At 35.6% G+C, this 26,761-nt stretch overlaps 1 protein-coding gene across 4 annotated transcripts in view; it reads left to right on the top strand.

Annotated features, from left to right (window-relative positions):
- The window catches only part of LOC145670259 (RNA-binding protein 41-like), a 53,949-nt gene that overhangs the window by 23,080 nt on the left and 4,108 nt on the right, over positions 1 to 26,761 (top strand). For 2 of the 4 annotated variants that reach the window (XM_081738675.1, XM_081738677.1), the window contains exons 4-7: positions 452 to 1,115; positions 2,514 to 2,661; positions 4,594 to 4,764; positions 8,075 to 8,822. In XM_081738675.1, coding sequence (XP_081594801.1) covers positions 452 to 1,115; positions 2,514 to 2,661; positions 4,594 to 4,688 — 907 coding nt within the window. In that variant the 3' untranslated portion in view covers positions 4,689 to 4,764; positions 8,075 to 8,822. Of the gene's footprint in view, positions 1 to 451; positions 1,116 to 2,513; positions 2,662 to 4,593; positions 4,765 to 8,074; positions 8,823 to 26,761 lie in introns of those variants that run through there. The other 2 variants (XM_081738678.1, XM_081738679.1) reach the window with 2 other exon arrangements.

The following is a 26,761-nucleotide window of genomic DNA, read 5'->3' on the forward strand; positions in this document are numbered from 1 at the left end:
ATGTTTCTTCAGCACAGATATATTTCAGGAGGCATTTTCTCCCGGAGTTCGCAACAGCAACTTAAGAAATCAATTTTTATGCAAAGTACTTTGTAGATTTTTGAATTCGTATCTTGAGTAGGATTTCGAAATTGTAGTCTATTGTATCTCATTGTTTGAGAAAAGAAAATAAATTTTTATGTAAGTTGATATTCTTAATGTGTACACACTCATTTCATTGATTATTTTTGTAATAATTAATAGGGTTTTTTTTTTTTACATGCCACTTTGAAAATACCAACTCAAAATAAGCATCTTTTTAGTTTTCAATTTGCCAGTCTGCTATTTGCTTCTTGACGAATGGTATTTGTCACTTTCCTATTTATTCTGTATTATTAGCAACTTTCATAACTTTCGTGCTAATTTAAATGTTGTAAGGTTGAGTTAAAATGATGTATTTTGAAATTTTCAGGAAAGAGGAGTTAAGCAGACGTGAATTGGAATTAGGATTGGCAGTGAAACCAGACAGTGAGCATACAAAGTTACTTCGGTTTGCGTTGTCCTGCCAGCCGCAAGTCAAAGATAACAGACCTAAGGAACATCCAATAAACCACTTAAAAGACATTGAAAAAGAACTTTTTGGAAATTTATTAGATCCTCGCCGTACTAGGAAAAGGAAAAGGAAAGGAGCAAACCAAATTATTAATGATACAAAGAGAAGTGAAACTTCAAGTTGTGTATCGGAAAATGACACTAATAAATCTTCAAACAATGTAACTACGAGTAAACCTAAATCTTTGTGGGACGTAAAAGAGTGCGTATCTTTAGTTACAAAATTCCGGACTACTTTCAATTGTGATGTTACAAAGAGGAAAGAGGATGATACTCGAATTTATACCTGCAGACCTCAGAGACAATATACTATTGTCGATGGGAAGATCGTACCTTTAGAAGAGATCAAGGAAATGCCTCAAAACGATGTCAGTGAACCAAGTGTGAGTGGAAAGGCTTTTGTTGTAGCTGGCGAAGACTTAAGTAGTGATTCTTCATCGGAGTTAGTGGACAATAGGTTAAGTTTGAAACAGATCAAGGAAATACCTCGATTTCAAAACTATTCTCCTGGACAACCTTCAAAGGTAAGAAGTACTAACAGTATTTTTCACTCATCTACCGTATTAATTTGATTATAAGTCGACCACTCGAATAAATAAATAAATAAATAAATAAATAAATAAAATTTATTAATGAAGCATACATAATGCAAAGAATAAATTTCCTTGCTAAATGCTAATGGATTCTCTAAATTAATATGCTTTCTATGTGCAGATTTTCTGCTTTGAATACTTGCTGAATCCAAACATGAACAATACAACTTAAAGGTTAATATGTAACTAAAAGGTTAATATTCACCGCAAGAAACAAACTACTCCTCTAGGAAGTACTTTCGAAGAATATGATCTTCATCTACAGCCAAGGCACACTTCGAAAAGGATTGAAACAAGAAAGAAAATGTGGATGAGTAAAAATGGTTAAAAAGAATTTTAAAATATGAGCGAAGTAAAAATCTACTTGTCACGGGAAATAAACAGATTTTTTTTTTTTTCATTAACTTCCAGACGGTGGAAACGAGTAGTGAAAACACTGCTCCAAATCGCATTTGTGTCGCCTTTATCTAAATTGAGTTTCGGTTTCTCCGTATGAATGTAAATAAGCCCCTTTAATTTTTCGTTCAGTTGTTGTTTTTGCTTTTTCTATGAATCTAGCAATGTTACGGTTATTGTCCTTGAGATGTAATGCCAATCCGGGTAACTTTTGTAGGCTACGAGATTTGGATGTGCAAATGTGCTCAGCTATTCTAGTACAAATGTTTCTTTTTGTTTGACCTAAATATATTTGGTCACATTAACATTTAACCCGATAGACACAGCTACTTTGTTGGGGATCAGTAAAAAAATACCTCAACATTTGTAATATATTTTGTTATGGATTTAGAAGGAATTTCTGAGACTTTGATGGCTGAGTTTCCAAACCTTATGGTTCCCCAATACCGTTCATCACTTTGTCATAACGAAAGGATCGTCTTGTTTATGTAACAGATATTTGTAGATCTGTGTGGTCTAAATTTCCAGCAAAACTAAACTGACATATATTTACTACGAGTCGTTTTATAGGTCATTTTATAAATTGTATAAGTTATTGAAAAGGTAATATTGCATTCAAGATGATGTTGAGTCAAATTACTACTATCGTAATAATTTCTAATAACTGACCTATGATTACAAATATTTCGTTTGGACTAATCTTGCCATACATGTATTATTTAGTTTGCCGAAATTTTCAGTGGGAACTTCTATATTCTTCAGTGGCGTTTTCTTAAAGCACCTACAGCAGACTCGTCACATTACAGACCATCCATCGTTATAAATGCCCTATGACGAGTTTCTGGTAGATCTTTACCATATACTGGTTACTTCGCTATTTATTAAACGTTCTTCATATCGTAAGTTATATTATTATGTTAATTTTACTTGCAGACATTGTACTTAAAGAACTTGGCAGCAACAGTAAAGGAAATTGATCTGGTAGCATTATTTGAAAAATTCGAGAATACAGATAAAGGGAAGCTAATCTACAGATTAATGACAGGACGTATGAAAGGACAGGCCTTCGTTACTTTTCCAAGTAAGTTACAAGATAACTTATCAACTGTAGTATAGTAATACATGCTTGAGTACTACCTAAGTAAATAATATATGTAAAACAACTGACGCTTCCTTACAAATATAAAGTCAATATGATTTCGAATATTTCATTTCGATTCAAGGTTTGTAATATCGGTGAGAAGGAAATGTAAAGGCGTAATATCTCCATTCAATTTGAGCTCTGAAGGTAATTTTGGCAGATCAGTATCTAATATCGTATTTAAGATGAACTTTAGTTTCTTATCTCTTTCACTTTTTATTTACATCGTACCTCCTTTAATGGAAAGCGCGTAGATGCTCTTCCCGGCTAGCGTCGTCTTCGCAGCATGTCTCTGCTCCCCATTAAAGGGATTAATGAGTTAAATCCTCATCCGATGGTGTGTATCTTGGCGTGAGCAGCACACAAACTTTAGTGGGGACAGACTACCGGGGACTAGGTTGTATGGAATACCCTCAAGAAAGCGAGAGTCCTCCCCTGGAAAATGTTTAAAAATTAGTATTCGTACATTGCATTTTAAAGCACAGTTTTTTTATTCAAACAGTAAAATTCAACCTTGTTTTACAATTTTAAATAAACATAAACGACGCCAAGTATATGTCAAAAATAAAATAATGATGAAAGATAGTGTGAAGTGAATACTCAGAAACTAAAGTTTTGAAAACAGGTTTGAGGTCTGTAAGCCTACAACTAATGTAAAAGAGGCTGAACAATGTGTAATATAAAAATTAGCTGAAAATTATTTTTTTAATAGCTAAACTAAACTCGCTTTGCTGCTCGCTATCTGAGCAAAAACAGTTTGTTACTCTATAGTTTACTCCACCTCTTTCATAGAGCCAGAATCTGAGTGCCTTTTTTACATAATTGGAAACAAACTTTTGTGCTACTTTTTCTTACATACACACTTTGTTTAATACTGTTTTGTGAACGTAGCAAAACTGCTACATAGTTAAACCTCTATTGGGTCATAGTTGACCTCAGATACTTGAAATATTAGGAGGGATGAAAACAGTTTTACAAATATGGAGGGGGGGGACACGTTCCCGGTGTCCTCGGTGGGATTAACGCCCGTGGTGTGTATTCTTGTGTTTAATTCTTTGTGGGGAGGCAGAATTTTCTTTGTTATTCCAGCATCGTGAGGCAGTTGAGCTTGAATTCAAAAGTAACGAGCTGTCACCAAGTCACGAATGATAGCATTCTTAGTTACTGTGCTTAACATGAATCATCCGGTTCAACCGAATGTGCCATTGTTCTGCTAAGCTTTTGTGGGCTAGAAACACCACAGTTATTATTATTATTATTATTATTATTATTATTATTACGTGGCATAAGTAATTTTGTTTTAAAAGAAACATGATTTTTTTTTGTATTGTGTATAGTTTTGCTAGGAAGTCACTTACAATGTTCAAAAAATAACTGTCGACGGTTACAGATATTTACTATCTTTATCTGTTTCTCATTCCATAGTGCATGATTTCGCGTTTCTACTAGCGTAGTTTCAGTGTTACGTCCTTTTTGAATGCACTAAACGTACTCTTCCATACAGAAATAATCGCTTACTATTTTTGCATAAAATTCAAAGCATCACGGACATTCAGTGTAAAAATGATCAGTCGTTTTACAAGTTATATATCGATCTTGCAGATGTTGAATCCAATTTCTAGCGTCGTAGATTGCGATTAACAATAGCAGCAGTGGTTATAGCAAATATCTTTTAGCATCTGTCTGGAGGATTCAACTTCACGTTCAGACTTTAATTTATTTATAGCTTTTATTGAAAAAAAGATGGTAAATTCTTATATTAGTTTCATTGAAAATTCCCTTGTTTGTTATTTTTTTATGGATTAATCTTGAAGATTAGTCTCAAACAATGTTGTACTGTTTCCTACCAACATTATTTTATTAATTTTCTAGGCGTTGAAGAAGCTGTTACAGCCATGAACCAGGTCAATGGATATTTATTAAAAGGAAAACCAATTATAATAGAATTTGGAAAGAGTGGCACTTGAATCATTAAAAATCATTCTGAGAAGCTATTGAAATAATACAAGACAATGCTTGAGTGTTGTTGAAGATGCATTTCAAGTAAGTGCGTATGCTTTAATGAGTGCAAGATGTAAACAAATATACCAGCTAGGACATTGAGAGTATACAGTATATATATATTTTTCCATCGTTCGTGTACAGTATATATATATATATATATATATATATATATATATATATATATATATATATATTTATTATAAAACTTCACAAACCTAAATAGTGAAATTAAATGAGTACTTTTGCGCTTCTTCTTAAGGTAAGGTTTCACAACGTAATTTACCGTAATTGCATCATCTATAAATTCTGTGACTCCAGGCATGAGTTGTGTTAACATGTCGATAATTTCATGGGTTACTGCTCCTAAATGTTATTTATGCAGTTTTATCTACTTTTAATGTTTGGCTTATTTTTTTATTCCTAACAACACCTAAACTTTATCCCATATAAATAGTATGTACCAAATAATTTTAACACCAATTAACAAATACCAGAGTGCGCTTTAATACCTCCCACATGAACTGAGATAACTTACAATGCATATATAAATTTTAAATATAAGAACCAATACATATTATAATGCTACAAAATCTATCAAAAACACAATACAATATAGAATAGTCTATATAATTCTTTTTCTTCTTTTAACAATAAAATTTTATATTGTCATGAGCTGGCACCTGTTACCGCAATATATTCCAACAAGATCAATAGCTCAACATGCACCGTTTGGACACACACATACACATACACACACACACACACACACACACACACATATATATATATATATATATATATATATATACATAGCAGTGTATATATAGCACTTAGCATACTTAGCAGTGCAAGTAGTTAATCAAATTAATATACGACGTTGTCATATAGTGAGTTTTTGATCCCCCATAGCGGCTGAAGAAGGCCTCGAAGGATATACCATTATATAACATTTTCACTTTATTTTGACCTCAAGAATAACGCTCTGTTGTCCGTGGGCGCCATTTTCAAAACATTCGATATATATATAAAATCGTTGGCTATGAATTTTACACGAAGCAATGCACTTAATAAGCTAAAGCTGAATCTACCTAACGGAGATACTAACCTTAATTTGAACCTCCAGTGACAGTTAACGGAGTGTAATGAAGCTAAAACTATGCACAAAAATGACATAGAATACAAGAGTTATAAGCTGAGTAAATGATCATTACCTTGATTATTCAACATAATGTACATACACGGAGCTGCCCAATCGTTTCACTTGAAAATGCAAATATTTACTCACTCGGTATTGTGTTCATCTTTTACCTGGAAGTATGAAGCAAGGAAGAACTCTTTGTCTTGGTATGATTGATCCTACATATGATATGACAACTCAACTAAGTTCAACAAATAGTTCAAGTCCTTAAGAAACATATATATAAATTTTAAATCTTACTTTTATGTTCTCTGAATCCAGAGTTTTGATCATTATCTCTGACGATATTTCGAAGCAAAATTGTTCTTCTTCCTCGGACAGCAACGGTTTGGAAATTTGCGTATTCATATTTCGTGTTACATTACAGATTCATAAAAGTGTAACCTCTTTTCGTGAATTAGCAGCAGATAATAAGCAAACTTTTGAATACAAGGAACATAACGATAAGATTTAAAAGTTGTTTGATTAAATTGCTTCTTGATGTTAAAATCGGAATCGGTCATTTAGTACCTTATAGGCTAAAGAAAGGGGAAAGTAAATTCAAATAAATGTTGTTGATATGCTGGAGAAACAATATTGTTCCCAAGAAAATAACGAGTATTTGTCCAGTGCATAAATTGTTATCACATTTGTTATCCATATGTATCTTTTATTATAAAAAAAGATAACACTCATTGCTCGATGTTACGGGCCTCAAGTTCGGAAGCAATGGACAAACATCTGGAGCACTGATTCAGTTTGAATGTCTTGATTTTAAACTAAAAATGATGAATTTTCTTATATAAACTGCTCGCTGAGCAAAACAATACGTTTATTGTAAAAAAGTATTAACATGTAACAGTTTGGCCAAATATCCACTTTAACCTCATCAGACACTATGAAAGACAGATTTAATATAAGAGACAGCGAGTAGTAGTAGCCTATGGTAGCTAATCAGGAATCAGAGATTTTTTTCGCTGTCTTTTATATTAAATCTGTCACCAATTGTATATTCATAGTGTCTGATGAGACCAAAGTGGATAGTTGGCGAAACTGTTACACGTTTTTTTTTTTTTTTTTTTACATTGCATGTATTGTTTTGCTGAGTGAGTAGTTTAAACCAGATTTAAGTCTGTTAAAAGCAAAACTTGCACAATGGAAAATATGAATTTTCTGTATTATCGTTTATATTTACAGCGCGTCAGGTATTTTACACTGTTAGATTGTATAGTATGTGTGATTAAAAGTACAGTATTGTATTATTTCTCTTTCTTTCCTAATGTAATTGTGAGTATTAGCCAGATCAGCAATTCAGACTGTACCCCCTTTTAGCCCGTTAAAACTATGGGTTAATGTAATTACATACATTGCACATAGTTGTCGCGGAGATATTTATAATGTGACAACGCATTCGGTTTTCCGTCGTTGATATTATTTTATTGTTGAAGAAGGTAACTTTCAGAAACAAATTAATTCTTTCACTCTTTTAATAATTGAGCTAATAAAAGCACACTGTTGTACAAATGGATTCGTTAATTGCAAGACATTAAGTGAGCATTTTTATTTGCTTAATATACATGAAAAATTAACACATGTTTGTAAGTTAGTTGAAAATTAAGAATATTAATTTCGAAAACTGAATAAATACATAGCGATTCTTATTTACTTCTCACACCAAAGTACGCGTATGCATATTGTAACAAGGAAACCACATATAAAGAGAAAGACAAGAGGGATAGGGGAAAGACGTGATAAATTTGTAACATGCATGAAGTGTTCGTATGGAACATTTGATATGTTATTAGAACGATAAGAAGGAAAGATATTTCCAGGATAGTGGAATAACACCAATCGAATAATCTGTAAATACGAATACGTACTGTATAACGTGAATGCTACTCATTTATGTGCTCTTTTAACAGAATCTTTGTTTGAAAAAAGCTCACTATTATATTAGAATAAAGAAGAAGATAGAATGTAGTTTTTTAAAAAAAATGAAATTATTGATTTATTTATCTATGCATTCTTATCTTTGCTCAGATATCAAATCATTAAGAGGGAAACTTTATTCCTGAGTGCTTTCAGTTGATATATATATACAGTATTTCTAGGAAAATACGCAATATCAGTTATACGCTGTAATTTGTTTACAATGATCAACTTCTGTTTCAGTGGATGAAGAAGGAGCCACGTTATAACCCAAGATTTTCACTCTCACGTCTTCGTTCAGTGATATGAATGTTTGGAATGCAAGCGTGGATGTAACTAGAATCAAACCAATCCAGAGACAGGATGCATAAAATGGATGGATATTCTGTTGCATTTTCGTTACCACAGTTCAAAAATTGCACTACATTAATACTGAGGTAACCAGAGGATACAGTGAGTAAACATTGAAGATGTTTGGTATTACAGTCAGGTACACAGAGCATAACTTACTACAGTCAGATACAGAAGTTCCATCTTCGGTATAACACTCGACGAATAATATCGTGTGAAGATATCTTGACTGCAAATAGTCATCGAGGATTTATAGATGCTATTTAGAAACAAATCATTAAAGTGTTGGTGTGTATCCTATGGCTTCCAAGAATATCTACATCCGTATGTTCAGAAGAATCTGTGTGTTGATGGGTCGAGTTGCAGTTGAAGTCATAAAACTACGATTAAATATCTATTAAACAATTACAAGGAAAATTTTGGCCCGATGATATATTAAGAACGTAGTAAAAGTACAAAAGTAAAATAAATTAGTAAAATATAATAATTACGATATACTATCTTAAAGAAGATAGTTGTATTTGAACATAAATAGGCTTTGCGCTCAATAACAGGGTTCTTTTGATCGTATAAATTGGAGTGAAGTATTTTAAACTGTTTTACAAGATATGTAGACAGGCAATATAGGTTTTTCTCTCTTGCTGATATTTTATTTAATTGATTGTAGGGATTTTAGTAACAATTCTGCTAACTATTTCAACTAGAGTTTCCATAATGAAACTGATTCTGTTGAACTTAGCAACAGCGAGTTCTTTATTCATTCAGTGAATTTTGGATGAAACTTATTACTGTTAGTCAATTATTATAGAAAATACTATTTTTACTAAACTACAAATACCATAATGTTTTAGCTACCATAGATTTTTCACTCTGATCCAGTACTTTAGGATCGAATGGTTTTATTTTTTGAAGAATATCTTCTTTAATTACCGGCTGTCGTTCTTTTCTAGCCTTTTCGTGCACACTACACATTCCCTGTTATAGTACACAAATATATACGAGTCCTGTCGGAAAAGAATGTGACCATGGCCCCGGAAAACTAATACTCTTACCTGACATTTCTTCGTTCTAATCCCCTTCAGAATAGTTCCCTCCTACTTCCACGCATCGAGTTTACTAGCCTTTCTACTGCTGGAAACAAACCTGGAACCTTTCATCGGAAAGTGCTACGAGAATAGCTATCATGTTGCATTAGATCTCCTCTCGCGTGTGAAAGTTTTTTTTTTTTTTTTTTTTTTTTTTTTTTTTTTTTTTTTCTGGTACCTTTTGATTTTGAGAAGAGACGAAAGTCTCACGAGGCTATACCCAGAGAATAGGGAGCTTGAAGAAATATCTAAATCTTGTGCTGTGGTGAGGACAACCACATGAGATGCATGAATAGAATTATTATCTTGGTGCAGTCTTCCGGCCTTTGAAGTCCACAGATCTGGTCATTTCGGATAAGGAGTCATGTAGAATAAATTGCACACAAGATCAGAACTTTAAAATGTGACAATTTATGCAGTAGAGATTCTGCAAGAAATTTAGATCTGCCATCAGACTTTCCATTTGTTAGTATGATGTTAAGCAATTGCAAAAACATATAAAATCTACTGTATTTCATATCAGCACTATCAACAGTGAAAGAACCTACATTTGCTATGGCAGACAATACCATTGACTTATTCGACCACCGCGTTGCTCCTATTTTTTGAAGTTTACGAAGTTTTTCAGATCCTCCGTTTATAAGAGTCAGATAGAAACACTGCACTTGATTGTACGAGACCAAGTAATTTTTCAGCTTCTACATCACATTCAGTAGAATCTGCCAATATACAATTCAAAATGAGACATACAGTGAGTGTACACAAGCAAATCGTTTTCGTTACGCATGTAACTGATGACGCCATTATAACACCCACTCATATTAGCTACATCATCAAAAGAGCACCCGATGATATTTGAAAGTGAAATTTCACAGTTCTCGAACAATTTCTGGACGTGTTCAAAAATTGCTTTACCACTACCGTCGACTGAGGTAAGCAAACACAGAAGTCTTTCATACACAATACCATCTTTTACATAGCGGACTACAGACATCTGATCCATTACTGCTATATCCTGAGTAGATTCAACCATTGAAAGTTCCAGCTTTTTGCAGATCAGCAGGGATGGCTTTTTGGAGCAACGTTCCAATAACTCTAATCAGTTTATTCACAAAAGTTTTAGACAAGAAGGTGACAAGAGATCCTCGAGCTTTACCTGTTGAGGTACCTTTACCTTCCAAGGTTTGTTTCCTGAGGTCAATGGAGCGTTAACATGTCCCTTTAGGATGCTGTCATATTCCGCTACAAGTAGCAGAAGTTCCAGAAAATTTCCTTGGTTTATGGTTCTATCTTCTAAAGAATAACAAAATTCTTCTTTCCCTCTGTAGGGGATGCTTTGCCTAACTAGGTAAATAACAATATCAATAATATGCTGTACAACTGCCCGCTTCTTTTCTATCTGTGTTCGTCTTAGCCTTCTAGCTGAGACGTTACACAATGCAGAAATATCCATGTTCACATTTCCTCCTAGGGTTGCTTCTGCAGCAAGGGCATGTTTTTTTGACTCTTCATGTGTTTTTTTTTTTTTTTTTTTTTTTTTTTATGTTCTTGTACAAATTTTGGTTTTTAACCATGTAACCACTCATGAATACATTTGGTTGTTTCAGGTCCACTGTTCCCCCCTCCAAAAAAAAAAAAAAAATCATACACATTATGCAATATATGTATCACGTTATTCACTGTACAGTATGATAACCAGTTTCTTGTAAACCGTTTGACAAAGACCAGTTTTACAATCTAGAACTGGTTCTCAAACTTTCCGATAACCCAGACCCGCTGTTCATTCGGAAATTGATCTGCGGACCTCCTTGCAATGCTATCTGAAATATCACATGGTATTAAAAAATATACTAGTTAAAATTAACACTGACAAGAAAAAGATCAAGAAAAATAATGAAATAAGTAATTTATTCTAAAGATACATGATTGTTTCTTAGTGAACGAAATTTCAATTAAAAATACAGTAACTTTCAAGACTGAAAATCAATATCTTTTTTTATATTTTTTTATTTTTTATTAAGAAAATCCACTTGATATACAATGTTCTTAAATGTGGGGTCACTAAAGTGAGGAATGAAATTCTTTGTGTTTTTCCATAATTGCATTGAAACCTGGAATAAGTTTTGTCACCATCAATCTTAGGTCCGATTCCACATTAAGACGAAAACGTTTTACGTCCCACGATTATGTCAGTTAGGCTAAAGGAGATGGTGATGATGAGAAATGAATGCAATGGTGGAGTAAAGAAAGTGGGAGGAAACGGGAGAATCCCGAGAAAACCCATGAACACGGTATTTGTCTTCCACAAATCTCACTTGGCACGAGCTGGAATCGAACCAAGGTCCCCATGCACCAGAGGTGAGCGCTCTACCACTGAGCCACCGCGACCCACATTACGACGATTTCACTTTAAGGTTTTAATACTGCAAAGAGCAGAAAAGTCTGTTCACAGAAGTAAGTGGTAGGGAAAGGCATTAAATGTTGCAATGCCTTTTTAGACAGCTCTTCATATTCACAGCGCACACGCAAACGAAAACTACAAAGTTCATTTTTTTATAAAACTTTTTTCCATGAAGTATCGCAGGAGAGTTCCAATAGGTGCTTTTGTTTTATGTTAGAGAAATGCATACCTTGTATGGCATGGATTTCTACATTAGTGATAGGATTTTCAATCCAACCATTACCAGGTTGTGGGGCAGGGAAATATTCTCGAAAACTGGTAGCTAAGTTTAATGCTCTCCAGTGTCCTACAAGTGTTTTGTGCATTTCAACAGCGTTTTTCACCTGAAAAATCAGTGAAGTCCTTGAGCACTGGAAATGATGAATAGTTATTGTTTCATACTCGTACAGCCCACAGCTGCAGTTTCTTAATTGTAGCTTCAACTTCCATCTCAACCTGGAAGATATTAACGTTTCTTCCTTGCAGGCCTAAGTTAAGTTCCTTGAGAAAAGAGAAAATATCCACCAAATAGGCCATGTTACACAACCAATCAAAATCACAGAATTTCTCGCTTGGAAAAGAATGTTGCTTGTCTAGTGCTTGTTACGTCAAAGTTTAGTTGCTTGTTTCTTTCTCTTCCTTTTCCCTTCCTCTACTGCAATTTTTGGGTAGTATTTATACAGGTTCTAAACACTTTCACTGGCATACTGTTTAAAAACAACTACCATGTCATACATCCTATATGGAATATTTTGAGGTGGTTTACTATTTATTAGTTCCTATTTCTTTTTAAAATAAATGCTGTGTATAAGTCTTGAAATTATTTTGAGTTTCAGTACAAGCATGTACAAAAGTTTTATATGTTTCTAAACTATAAAGTTTTTAATATTTCAAACAATTGTAAAACGATATTAACGTTAGTTAACACACAATGGTGATCTATATTCACTACTTTCTCTTTTTTCAAAAACTAATAATTTTTTCACTTCCTCATTCACTTGTTTCCTAAGGATATGGTCAGAATTTTGCCTGAAATGGCTTATGGTCTATAAGTTCAATTTGATGTTCTTACCCCTTTAATAATCACGGTTTATTATCGAAAACTTTTCTGTGATAGAAGCAGTGTTTGCAACTGTTGTTTCTGCTCTGTGATGCAAGCAATGTTTGCAGCTGTTGTTTCTGGTCTGCAATTAAATCTTTTGCCTGCATAACGTGCTCGCGAATTTCTTCGGGGATAGCCCTCGTGGGAACTTTGGACAAATTAATATTACTGCTTACAGAAGTTACCAAGGTAGGTATACATGAGCGGTTGGGATAAATAACTCTACGTTTTGGTTCTTTGAAATAAACACTCTACTACTAACTACGTCTGACTCTTGGATATGTAAAACTAAGTCATATAAACACAAATTACTATTTTCATTATACTCATCTAGCGAAATGTGGTTTATCATTACATTAATTTCCCCTTCTTTTTCCCTATTTTATATGCATTCTAGCTGAAAATAGAAGTTGGCAACACTTTCTTCTCCCCCTTACACTCTCAGTCGTACCACATTTAATTTCCGTACTGGCACTTTGGTCCAGGTTATTATTCGCACCGGGTTAACGAACATAACTTCCCATTATGTTCGCTATTAAGGCTACGGGTTCCATTCCCTTTGAGGTCCCGGGATCAAATTTATCTTTGTTCCTAAGGGGCAATACTCTTGTTTCATGTTGTGAACAAGTGTAATTTCGCTCAAAATATTTATTACCTGAGATACATCTTCCTGCAGAAAAGGGGTGTTAACTCCTTTACCCCCATTCTTTAATTTCAACAGACCTTGCTTAAAATCCGTCATAGCTGTATATTCTTCAAGAAAGCTCCTCCCTAAAATGGTCTAATCAGAGATCGTGCTACTAGCGCTACACCATCAAAACTTTCTCCAACTATGTTAACTGTCAAAAACACCTCTGTTAGTGCTTTCGCTTCTCTCGTGCTAAACGCGGACAAAATTGTTAGAGCACCGGGTGGTATCTCAGGATCCCTTTCTTGTATTTATGACCATAATGTATCATTTATACAAGAAACAGTGGCACCTGTGTCCAGAGATTCTTTACGGCTATTTTTCTCCAATCTCTCTCTTAATTTCTGGTAAAACTGAAACATTTTGTTGTCTTGGAATTGGAAACATTTTCTGTAACGAATTCATCGAAAGTAGAGGTTATTTGCTGTGTAGTTGAAGAAAAGTTTCTCTATCTTTCTCTATATTATTCGCTTTTTCTTGGTTCTATTCTTCCGTATTTGAGATCGCTGTCTGATTAATTTCTCTCCCCCCCCTCCCCCCGAGGTGTTTTGACGTTGCGTTCTTCGTTAGTCACGCACGATTTGTGTTTTGCGGCGTTCCGGGATCGATTCCCGAAAATCTTCGTGGAGGGCTTTCTTCGTATGATATATTTTCTCTGCTGTTTTGATCGCGATTATAGGCTCTGATTTCGTCTTTCATTATGTACGTGATTGACCTCGAGACCGCGGCTATTATTCGAAAACCAATTCTGATTATTGTGTTGGGACGGATTCTCTGTTCCCGCCATTCCTGACATTTTGTGGTTCAGTTCTACCATGCACTGTGATAATCGTCCTATCTACGCGACTGTCTCCTGTAATTACTCTTTACATTAGAGAGACGCGTAACATCACGCGAATTGTTCGGGTTCATTCCCCGTTGCTCTCTGATAGTTCTATGTTGCTACACGTGATTTATCTGCCCTCCTTGCTGAGGCGCATTGTTTTGCCTACTCTTCTCTTTCCCATAGGCGGGAATTTCTTGTAATTCACGGAGCAGTCTTAGCAATTCGCTTTTTATTTGTGGCTGCGCGCTTATCAGTACACACCTTATATTAAATGGCATCTGTCTACTGACCATTTTTGTAAGTGTTCTGTCATCTAGCGGTCTTTCTAAAACACTATTCTTTTGAACACTCCGTTAATTTCTTCCCGGAGTTAGATTGATACCTGGAGATTAGTATTTCCACTGGTAAATAGATCATTTTGTCCTCCCCGAAATATTCCGAAATGAATACCGCCTTGAACTCTTCAAAAGACGAAATGTTTTGCTTTACTATCTTATACCATTGGGCTGATACATTACGCAATGCATGGGCACTGACACTAACCATTTGTTTCTGTGGTGTTTGGGTTAAATGGAAGTACGTTTCTAATTCGTGGATGAAATTGGAAGCTTGCATTTCGTCCTCACTATCATCAAATGTAGAGAGTTTGAGATCCGTATGTAAGAAGATACTCACGCTACTATCCAGACATATTGAGGGTGGATTGCCAACCTATTGTGCTGTATTGCTGCTATGATTACTAAAATTTGAGTCCTCCGCGCATAAGATTGGTGCCACGTTCAAACTTCTAATTTTAGAGCGGCCTGAAGAGCAAACTCTCTGTAAAGTTTCCACCTGCTCTTTTACGGAGGTTAATCTGCGTGCTTAACGAATTTTGCTCTTCCCTCATAATACTTATATTTTCGCGGACTATATTATTGAAACGTTCAGTCATTCTGTTCTCGCGTACTTCGATCCCTTGGGTTTTGACCAATTCCCTGAATTCTATCTGTACATTATTTATTTTACAATCTAGATTCTGTACAGCGTTGTCTAACTTCCGTCCCAATCTGGCAATATCTTGCCGAAAAAAGTATTTGCTAAATCAAGCAAAGTTAATCTCTGACCCGTGGAATTATCTAAAACAATATGACTATTTTCTGCACTGCCGCTAGCTTCGAACCTAGGACTAATATTCTCCTATTATTTGCCTGATGCATGTTGCATGGTTCATTCCTTCCCTCATACACTAAGTTGCTGATTTTCTTAACCGACCGCTTTTGAGTTCACTGTTCGCGGACTTTTCTAGGGTTATGTAACATGTTCAGCTCTAATCAACTCCAACAAAATAAGCAAATTAAGCTCTATCTCTTTCCAAGAACAGAGAAAACGAAAAAATGACAAAATTCAAAGTTGTAAATCACTCATAACACTTAAATAGCACTTAAAAAGCAGTTCGATCATAATTATTACCTTTGCGATCATAATTATTACCATTATAGTTACTATTATTAAAGTTCTGATAGTAATCGAAAACTCTTCTCTCAATTTGACGGCTACTATCTACGTTTCTCTCGTGATTTTGAATTGAATTCAAAGATTTCACAATCTTCGTTTGTCTGGCAATTGGTCTTTTCCGCGAAGGATGTTCAAATTCAGTGCGAGGACCCGTAACTGAAGATAAATTAGTGATCTGAATCATCAAGTCTTCGAGATTTTGACTAGGATTTACTCACAGACTCCTTACGTCTTCGTAAGATAAAATTCCCAGTATCAGACCAGAAAATTCTTGAAAAGAAGGATTCTCAGTAATATTACCAGGGAAGCAAGAAAGTTCGTGCGCTTTTATACTATGGAAGAAAACTGTCAATTACAGGGTTTTAACGGTTTGTTTATTCGGCAAAATACCCTCCATTTGCTTCTACAACCTTCTCCCAGCGCTCAACAGCTTGTAAATGCCAGTTTTGTAGAATATTTGTTCCCGAGACTCGGAAAACTCAGCAACTGCATTTTTGACGTCTTGTTCAGTCTTGAACTGCCTGCCACGCATAAAGTTGTCTATGGCCAATACGAAGGGGCGACATCTGGGGAGTAGGGAGGATAAGATACAAGCTCCCAACCAAGTTCTGAGATTACTTCCAGCGCCTGTTTTGCGGTGTGAGGGCGCGCGTTGTCCTGGTTATAGAGCACACCTCTTTTGTTCACTAGTGCTGGCTGTTTCTGGGTCAGTTTGGTGGCTACCGTTCTCAGTTGTGATGAGTACACATCTTTGGTAATTGTCTTACCACGTTCCAAGAATTTGTAGTGCACGATACCGTTTGTAGTCCACCAAACACAGAGCAAAACCTTGTGTTGATGGATGTTCGGTTTTGCAGTCAAAGGCTTCGAATCATTCGGTGATAGCCAATGGTATGACCGTTTTTTATTGTCATACATGACCCACTTCTCGTCACAAGTTATTATACAGTCCAAAATTGGACAGATTTTGTGTCTCGTCAACAAAAATGAACAGATATTCAGTCTTAGAACTTCGCTCATAGCGGTCAGCTCGTGAGAGACCTACTGACCCAGTTTTCAGGTCTTCCCCAACTGATGCAGACTTACCCGAATAATTTTCCTGCTTACCTCGAATCGGTGAGCAAGTTCCTCACATGTTTGACTGGAATAATCTTCAATAGAGGCCTTCAGGTGGTCCATATCCACTGATTTAGGCCTCCCAGAGCGAGGCTTATCTTGAAAGGTCTCGTCACCAGTTGAAAAGGTCTGGAACCATTTTTGTGCTGTACATTTACTTATTACACCCTCTCCGAGCGCAGCACATATTTTTCTAGCTGCTTCTGCACCATTTGTCCCCAATTTAAACTCGTAAAGCAAACAAGCTCTAAAAACTTCATTTGATACTGACATGATCACGAGCGATTTTTACACCCTACACTGACAAATGCGTTGTTATATTCACCGTGGCTGATGCGTCAATGAATAAGCTTTCCCAAACAATCAAAACTTTCGTGCTACGGGGACAGATGTCGCCGCAGCAGCCAAATGGAAGCGGGAGTGGTTCAAAAGCGCACGAACTTTCTTGCTTCCCTGGTATAATAGGTTTCTATCAAAAGCCACATCAACTCAAGCAAAGAAGAGTATTTTGCTCATATTTGAGAGATTGAAGATACCTCTTTTGCATAATTTTAGACTTTTCATCACAATATTCGTTTTTCAACAGGCGGATACAATCATCAGTTGAACGAATTTACTGAGGTATAGACTGAATCCAGACTTCCACTCCATCCCTTAAACAGCTTTGGAAAGCCCTAATCCTCTCAAAGTCCGAAACCGGATACATATCTATAAATCATTTGAAGTTTCGGAGAAAAGCTATAGAAACACCTGGTTGTACTTCTCCAAACGTGGAAAAATCCCTAAGATCTCTTAATGTATTTTTGAATTCATTAGGAATGTGTTGACTTGAAAACCTAGGCCACTTGCGATAATTGCCAAAATAACTTGAATCAGAAAAGTGACTTTTGGCAAAGAAAAGGGGCCAACTTCGTACAACTTTATTATAACATCTTAGGGCCAACATTATTTTGATGGAAAAATAATCGCAAACACTCTACACTGATCATAAGCCCGAAGATGGAAGCGTCATGTCTAATATATACGAGGGTGGTTCAATAATTATTGTCCCTGACCTATAAGCAGTATTACTTTTCCAGAAAGTCTCCTTTCATAGTAATGCACTTCTTCCACCTATCCTGTAAAGCCACCCTGCCAGCTTCAAAGAAAGTCTCTGGCTGAGCCGTGAGCCATTCCTCCACAGCTTCAAGAACAGCTGCATTTGAGTGAAACTTCTTCCCCTTGGGGTGCTCCTTCAACTTTGGGAACAAATGAAAATCACTAGGGGTGAGGTCGGGTGAGTAGGGAGGATGTTCCAACACATCAAAACCAGCAGCATGAATTGCGGCACCAGTAAGATGGCGTTTGTTGGCCGGAGCATTATCTTGGTGAAACAGCACTGTTCGCTGCAACATCCCGCGCCGTTTTTCCCTGTTTGCTTCGCGTAACTTAAGGATTAGGGCTGCATAATAGGCCCCCGTGATAGTGTGTCCAACCTCCAGGTAGTCAATAAGGAGCACACCCTTCGCATCCCAAAAAATTGTGGCCATAACATTCGTTCTCATGCGTGGGGGAGGCGAACTGCTGTGCTGCCACTCCATGCTCTGTCGTTTGGACTCGGGATCATAGTGGTAGATCCACGTCTCATATACAATCACAAATCTATCACAGAACTGTTTCAGGTTGCCCTCATAACCTCCAAACCAGCCCTTGAACATCGAACTTTGTCTTTCTGATTTTCACGAGATAACATTTTGGGTACCCATCGCGCTGACACCTTTCTGAATCCCAAGTGTTTATGCATAATGGTTTCCACTGAGCCTACAGAGATGTGCATGATGTCTGCTAACTATTGCACTGTGATTCGTCTGTCTGCTGTAATCGTATCATGCACAGCATCAATGTTTTCTGGGGTGCATGCTGTTGTTGGAGGACCAGCACCAGGGGTCTGTTGACAGCTTTCCCGGCCGCGGCGCCTGTTCTCTACCACCTGGTAGGAAGGGGCCCAACACCCAACACGCTGATCATGTCCTCATGAATTTCCTTTGGGCTTAACCCCTTTTCTGGAGGTACTTGATGACAGCTCGTTCGGTTTTCTCCATTTTTCAAGCTAGATGCCACCTCTCACACCTGAAACAACAAAAAAGAATATTAATTTAGCAGCTATGGTTCTGAAATTTAGCATATAGGCATCTAAGACATTAGGCTACAATATCCCCCATCAGCCATCCCAGCTCAAGTATTTTAAATATGCAGGGGACAATAATTATTGAACCTCCCTTGTACGTGTTTGAGGTCAAGAGTAAGAACAAAGTTTGACGACATACACACACAATAAGCATGCAACTCAAATATAATGATTACTTTTCTCTCAGGAATTGCGTGGCCTCGAGCTTCTGCCAAGCTGCTGTTTGCTGCTTGCTTTCCACCTACAGTTACCTGTACCATAACTCTATTTACTCAGAAACAATTTTGGAGAAATGAAAACTCGCTCATTTATTTTAACTTCTTTAATTTGTTTGAATAGTTCAATGAAAAAAGAAATAAATAAAAAGAGAAATTACAAATACAAAGAAAACTATTACGAAAGTAAATATTTGATTACCCTTTTATCTCGAATTATTTTAGAAAACAACTTTGTTATTTTGCAATTTGTTACGTAGTTTTCAATGATTTTACAAGTTTACTGGAAATTGCTTACATTGTACCTAACTCACGAGGTAAGCTGGACCTTATTTCTTTGCCCTACTCATAATGAATACATTAATTTACAAGGGGGAGAGAAAATAATAATTTTACTCAAATTTTAATCAGAATATAAGTTGAGGGTGTGTCGGGTAGTTTATAGATCTATCGCGCACTGCACTCAAAATTCAGATAATAAAACTTCACTTTACCTCCTTGCTGACTGTTCATGTGAAGATTTTCAACCCAGCAAGTTAGATCCACTATCTTCATTATATAGAAAGTCCTAGGTGTTGCGTCGGTATAATCCAGTTCACTAGAAGAATCCTCCAGAGTGTTCCAAAGCTTGTACTCCATTCACCAAATGATTACCACAAACTAATTCCACACTTTGGAAATAACTTCTTTTAAAACAACCATTATTTAAACTTGGTATCGTTGCTTTTGGCGTAGTCTATCATGGCCTACTCCCTGTTGGTCTATTACTTTACGAAAAGTAAAACTAGCCGAACTGTCTACTTCTTTTGAATGTCACCACTACTAGAACGGCAATCTTTAGTTCTCGACTCTAGGATTTCAACTAACTGTCCTTCTACTGTGTTTTCCTTTTTATTATTTTACCACTAATTATTCACTGGTAATTATTATTTTCTATTTGTCCTTTCATCCTTTGATCACCTTCTTGACACACCCCCTTTTCCAAATAACCAATAGTTGTCTATTTTGTTTTACTGTTTCCTTATTGATCCCTTTCGTTTTCTTTACACCGTCTTGTGTTTTTACTGTTTCCTCCTCTGTTTCTTTTTAGAAAACTTTTTTTTTTTTTTAAAAAACAACTTCTATGTTATCCTCTAAAGCCAAGGACCCTTACGGTTTGACGCGAATTAGTAATTTAGAATGTTCGCCTTTAAGCGATAAATGGGAATGGCTTTAGAAATTATTTTCTAAATACAAATTTGATTATTTATTAAACTTTGTCTATCAAAATATTATATCGCTCGTAGCTATTCAATTTAATTTTCTCAGATGTTACTCGCTGTCGTGAGTATAAATATTCATATTTTTACTGTAATCTTTGATTGGTATAATAACAAAAGTGCTAGTGATAATTACTGTTAATAATGATAGTGGTAATAATGTTATTGATAGTTGTTTGCTAAATATAACGAAATCTACAATGTATAAATACTGTATTATATACATAAAGATATCCCTATAAAATTATATTTATACTTGAAATATTATATAATATAACGATCTAGCTTCAGTTTGTCCGGCAATGTAGTTACCTCCCTCTCCCAACCTTGCACATCATCTAAAAAGTGTTTCACTAATAATTTTGATGTAGTTTTGGGAATGAATGCATGCAATTTCTGTGTTCCTTTGATTGTTAACGCTGCTTCAAGCCGGCTTTTTAAGAACATTTCTGAAGCAACATAGTCTTCTTGAGTGGAATAGGCAAAATCTATGTTTGTTATGTTATCTACTGCCTACTCAAATAGATCTCGTCGGGTTTGGATCTGGTTGTGATATGGCCTTTGCAAACTTGCACGAGCTGCCAGTCTTTTCACGGAACCCCCTACTCCGTCACGAGGCCCCTTCCCATGTGCTGTGGCTGAAAAGTGCCACTCGGCTTTGATATTGAAGTTTTTCTCATGAAGGCAAAGGTTCAGAAAGTTTTTCTTATTTTTGTATTGAGCGGCAGAACTGTCTGAAAAATAGTAAATCTTTTTTTGGAAGTGTCTGAAATTTATTTGTTAGATATGAAATTAGCTTCTTTTGAAAGGTGCACAGAGGTATAGTATTGTGCTCTAGGTAATCAGAAACAATGACAAAGCTCACATGTTCAATTTTGTCTTCCTCTTTGTAATATATAACAAAAGGATGTAACCCGTTAGCTTGTCCAGCGGTAGCTCTGAGCTTCATCCTGTAGAACTATACTATAATTTTCTGAAAAACCATATGTAACAACAAATTCTGATCCATTAAGATTTTCTTTTGTGGAGTTTAGTAATGCTCTTTGTTGCTTGGCAATGAAGTCATGCCGAACCAAAGAGGACATCTGACTGCAGAATAAATCTATAAATTCTTCGGACGTTTTCTGTACGATTTCCAGGTTACAGCGGTCAACTGACACCCACTGGCGGAATTGGACTCGTTCAATTAAATTTTCATCAAGAGAGTCTTGTAAAAGTTTACGTATTACAGTTTCTCCTGGACAATATTCGCAGTTTCCCATGTTGCAATCAATTGATGATGGGTTGCAAAGCTTTTTTGCAATGCATTGCTTGTAATTGCTTAAGCTGCAATTTGTTACTGTATTTAGTTTGACGTTTTCTATCATTAATTTTATGTTTTGATGAGTTGTGCACAAACAAACGGAGTGTGTGCTACTCTGTCCTGCTAATACACAATGTTTTGGTCTCAACTCAGCAAATTTAAAGAAACCTATTTTTATTTTAGGATACATATCTTTAAAATGTTTGTAAGCTTCTTTAAGGTTGCACAAAATAAGTTTTTGATACTTACTTCCATTTGGTTCTGTAACCGTCACGCAATCTTTAATACCTGGCATTACCCGGCTAACTTAATCGTTTTCATAAAATGAACGTACATTTGTGACACTTTCTATTGGTAAACATTTCCCTGGTTTTGGGTTTGGGCCTTCCATAAGCCCCTTTTCTTTCAAAATTTGTTTGGATTGGCGAACAAGGTAATTACGAGCATTAAATTCGCGCATTATTTTCCTGATACCCCACTTTTCAGGTAAACTTGTTAGAATCATTAGGTTGTTTTTTTACTTGTACAATTAACAAAGTTAGTTTTGAGATTTAGGAGAACAGATTCGTCACAACCGGTATCACTATCTGATGAAAAAGTTTGAGCAGCAACAAAAAAGTTACGTGTCACCGCCACGGAGTTTTTTTTTTTTTTATTTATTTTTTTTTTACTTTTGATTTGGCATAGTGCTGTGATGTTAATTTTTTCGTATCAATAGGAGACTCACCTAGTTCTTGAAGTGATGTGTTAAGTGTTTCAACTATTCAATTTGTGGTGAAGTTTGGGTCTTTGTCCGGAATGATTACCTCCGATCCAGAAGAATTTTCTTCTTCAGCCTCACCGATTGGCCCCGTATTTTTTCAATTTGCCTACATCTTTCCTACATTTATCATAAATCATGGAGCCATTTGGTGTTTGTGGAAATAACTCAGGCATCCACGCTGTGACCTTTCTCAGTTTTTTTCTGACTCTAATACAATGATTTGATTTCTTCAATGGATTATAACACTGACTCTTATAGCACTGGACGTTTTATTAGTTTCCACTTTCATGTTGATACAAAACTCACTTACACTCTCTTCTTCAATCAATTTATAGTTTTACTTGTAAATGAACTATTCAAAAATACCAAGTTCCGCTAAATTATATTAGATACAAAATTGCTCCATGTAGGGGTAATAACTGTTTTACACTTATACCATGGTGCACTATAATGGCTTAGGAACACTAACAAGAACACGTTTAACTATCCACCTTAGAAGGAAAACAATACAGCACACATCCTCTCAGCAAAGGCTCTAGACAGCAGCTGCATGTTGGATGCAGACTGTGCTTGTTTAAACTTGTTCCTGCATGCATAGACAGGCTAACTACTTTGCTCACCTTGCATATACTGGCTCAAGTCACTGAGGAAAAGGAAGAAGCATTTAATATTACAAATGAGAAAGCCAGTAAGGTTGATATAGTAATAAAAGACAGCCATAAGTTTAAGCAATAACATTATGCGAAACGTCAATACACTTGGTTTAACAATCAATTTCGCAAATGCTGAAATGATTGACTGCGCAAATGAGCTGACATAGCAATGTGCATGAGCTGTTTGGACTAGAACTGTTACATCAATACTTACACATACTTACACTTTTTTCATACCTTATTTCAATTTGTAGTTATAGGTCCAATATTCAATATTTTCTGTTTTACCAATTTATAGGCTATTGGTATAAAATTAAAGTAAACTTGATCAACTTAATTTAATTATAGCATGTGCTGATTGGTTTAAGATGATATTTTGATATATTTTTAGTTACCTGTCTGTATGTTTTAATTAAATTATTATGTGTTGAAGGTATGTTTGGTCCTGTAACCGGCTTTTCTTCCACTCATTTTCGGTCACGGTCATTCTCGTCATTCTCGTTCACTCACGGTCATTCTCGTTATTTACGAACGAAAGGAGAATATAATCTTTGAAGCGAACTGTACTTCCTACCTAGGGAAGGAATGACCGTATCTGCCTAACAGTTTTATATATATATATATATATATATATATATATATATATATATATATATATATAGCTGGATCAGGTAAATGAGCTGGTACACCCTCTCCAGAAAGAGCAGTGACACAGTACTAACATTCGTGTTCGTGGTATATACAATATAGTGAAACCTTAATTCCCCCCCCCCCAATAAATGATTAGCCTAGACTTTTTTTTTTTTCACTTTTATTGTGAGGTAATTATTTACAAATTATTATTGTAACCTTATTTGGTTACTCCAGTTAAAACAGAATTATGAATTTTGCTTTAAATCCGCTCACGATATCGTTAAACTTGTGATGAAGTATTGAAAACAAAACCTTCGTTCTGAATATACAAACACTTCACTTCCATGCTAATTTGATTTAAAATAATTTAGGTAATGCTGCTCTAAATTATAGTTGACAGCATAAATAGATACATGCATTTGTATGTCTCGAACATTGTTAGAAAGAATGACTGTCGGACACATTACAGTAAGAGAAAAGAGACCCGTGAATCAATCACGACCCAGTCGTACGATTTCTAAAAAATAGGTCTCTCGTTCGTTGATTTACTAGAAATTCCTCACAACGCATTCAACAAACAACCTAATATGAAAATTAGACAAAGCGGAGGCGTTTTGTACTAAATTTAGCATGTACTATTTATTATTTCTTCATATATATATATGTCGTGAACACAAAATTTTATATGAAATAACTAATGACGTACGTACAATAAGTATATTATGAACTGTAGTGGTTGAAATTTAAACTAACATTTACCTTTATATATATATATAAATGTAAATACCCATCAAGATATATATGTTTATACTTAAGCTACCTTAACCTAACAATATAAAGTGATATGACATAAAACGTAAAATGAGAATGAACCACAGAGGTCTGTACAAGCTGAGAGAAACAGCTGTCGGAGAGATCTTAACTATTTAACCGCACATGTCAACTTTCAGTAATTCAGACCTAAACATGATAAGCAACACCATATCCAGGACGGAAGAAAAATATATGGAAACGCTCAGTCTGCAAATTAATCCAAATGTTTCTTAGCTTGCGTAGTCCTACTTTACAAGATGTCCCGTGGAGGAGAAACAGAAATAATCACATTCTCGCTCTGCGGCTGGCTATACCGTTTTCCCAAATACCGATTCAAGAACACTCCTTGCTTTGATTTCTTCCTTTACGTCAATGGCTACTTCCTACCTGCTTCATGGACTTTTGAACGTAATAGACTGACTATCCACATCTTAGGCGACGATTAAGCTTTGCAGTAAATTGTCAATGACAGGTACTGCGAACAATAACATTCACTTCCCAAAACTCAGTTACTGAATGTACTACTTCACCGAACATAAATGATAATATTTATATATGAACAGAACGTTTGTCGAGATTATTATTGTTACTCAAACTTGTCTAACTTGCGTCACAGCAGATCTGAAGTGAAGAGAGATCAATGTTTATCTCGAGACAACACACTATGGAAGTCACGCACCATCAATCAAACTGATACGAACCGCTAACCATGAATAATTCTTCAAATTCGCAGTTTCCGAAATCGTTTAAATTTTCTACAATCCTCTGCCTCCAGTCTCGGAACACTTTCAGACAAATCCTACCTTGTTAAGCGTTAATGTACGCTCCTAAAACATTAATTTTGGATCAGCCACAATCCCGCCGCACCAATCCTTGTTCCATTCTGAGACGACGCTGACGGTGTGTCTCAAAGGATGCCACTGCGCGGCATAAAACGACCAATGACTAAATTTCTTCCGTCCGCCTGTGTTTGAAAACAACCAACCAATTCTCCCCACAGACTATTCACCGATAGTTACTAAACTCATCGGGAAACTTTTCAGATATGCGTTGACGCAAACCTGGGATGACTTTACAGAATGTGACCCACAAAGGAAAAAATCGAACTTCGAATAATTAAAAGATAATAAGTAATCAGAAGAAAAACGAAAAGAATGAAAATATATATCCCATATTTTCCAATACCTCTTCGGAATAAACAGTAACACTATAACACAGGCTACAAGGAAAAAAAAAAAAAAAAAAAAAAAAAGAATAACAGGTATGGAAAAGTAAGAGAACTCTTCTCTTACAGTCCAAATGAGGCTATTAGTGGAAAACAAGTTTCAGAAATATTTTCTTTTTAACAATGAACCCATCATCATCCCATATTTGTACTTTGCCATTTGATTTACAACAGTACCAAGTATTTATGGAAATATCTTGAAAATTTTCAGTTGTGTACTTTTTGGAAGAAACAAATCAAAATTTTAATTCGTATTTTGAAAAAACGAATTGTTAGAACCTATGTTGTGTTGGAAAGAGCATAAGAAATGCTGCAAACCGACACCTTTTCCAGCTCTCTAGCTCAACTATTGCAGTTCTTAGAGTGATTTAAAGAAAATCTGTTCACGCTTTTGTGGCTAGTATTTGCAAATTTTACATCCCCATATTTCAGAAACTGTTTGAGATAAAACATTGAAATTTGGTATTTTCCTTAATCTTAGCACCCACTATAACTATAACAAATTTTAACAAAATCTAAAATGGTGAGGTAAATTGGGTGTGTTGATTTGACATGGAATGGCTCTACTAGAATATAGAAAAGAGACCCCTTCTGTTTGCTGTATTGTAAATTCAGGCTATAATGATCATCATAATGGAACGGAAAATGACGGATGTGCTGTTCTGTTGTACATCGCAGTAACCTACCCTCGAGAAGGAGCCCGTAAGATAGTGGGGGCCTTCTGGACGTAGTAAGATCTACAGTTATCTTTTTGATGTCTGTGGGAATACTCAGTGACGTGCATCAGATGTGGG

The sequence above is a fragment of the Thermobia domestica genome, chromosome 14 (genome assembly GCF_964235325.1).
Source record: "Thermobia domestica chromosome 14, izTheDome1.hap1.1, whole genome shotgun sequence".
Lineage (NCBI taxonomy): Eukaryota > Metazoa > Arthropoda > Insecta > Zygentoma > Lepismatidae > Thermobia > Thermobia domestica.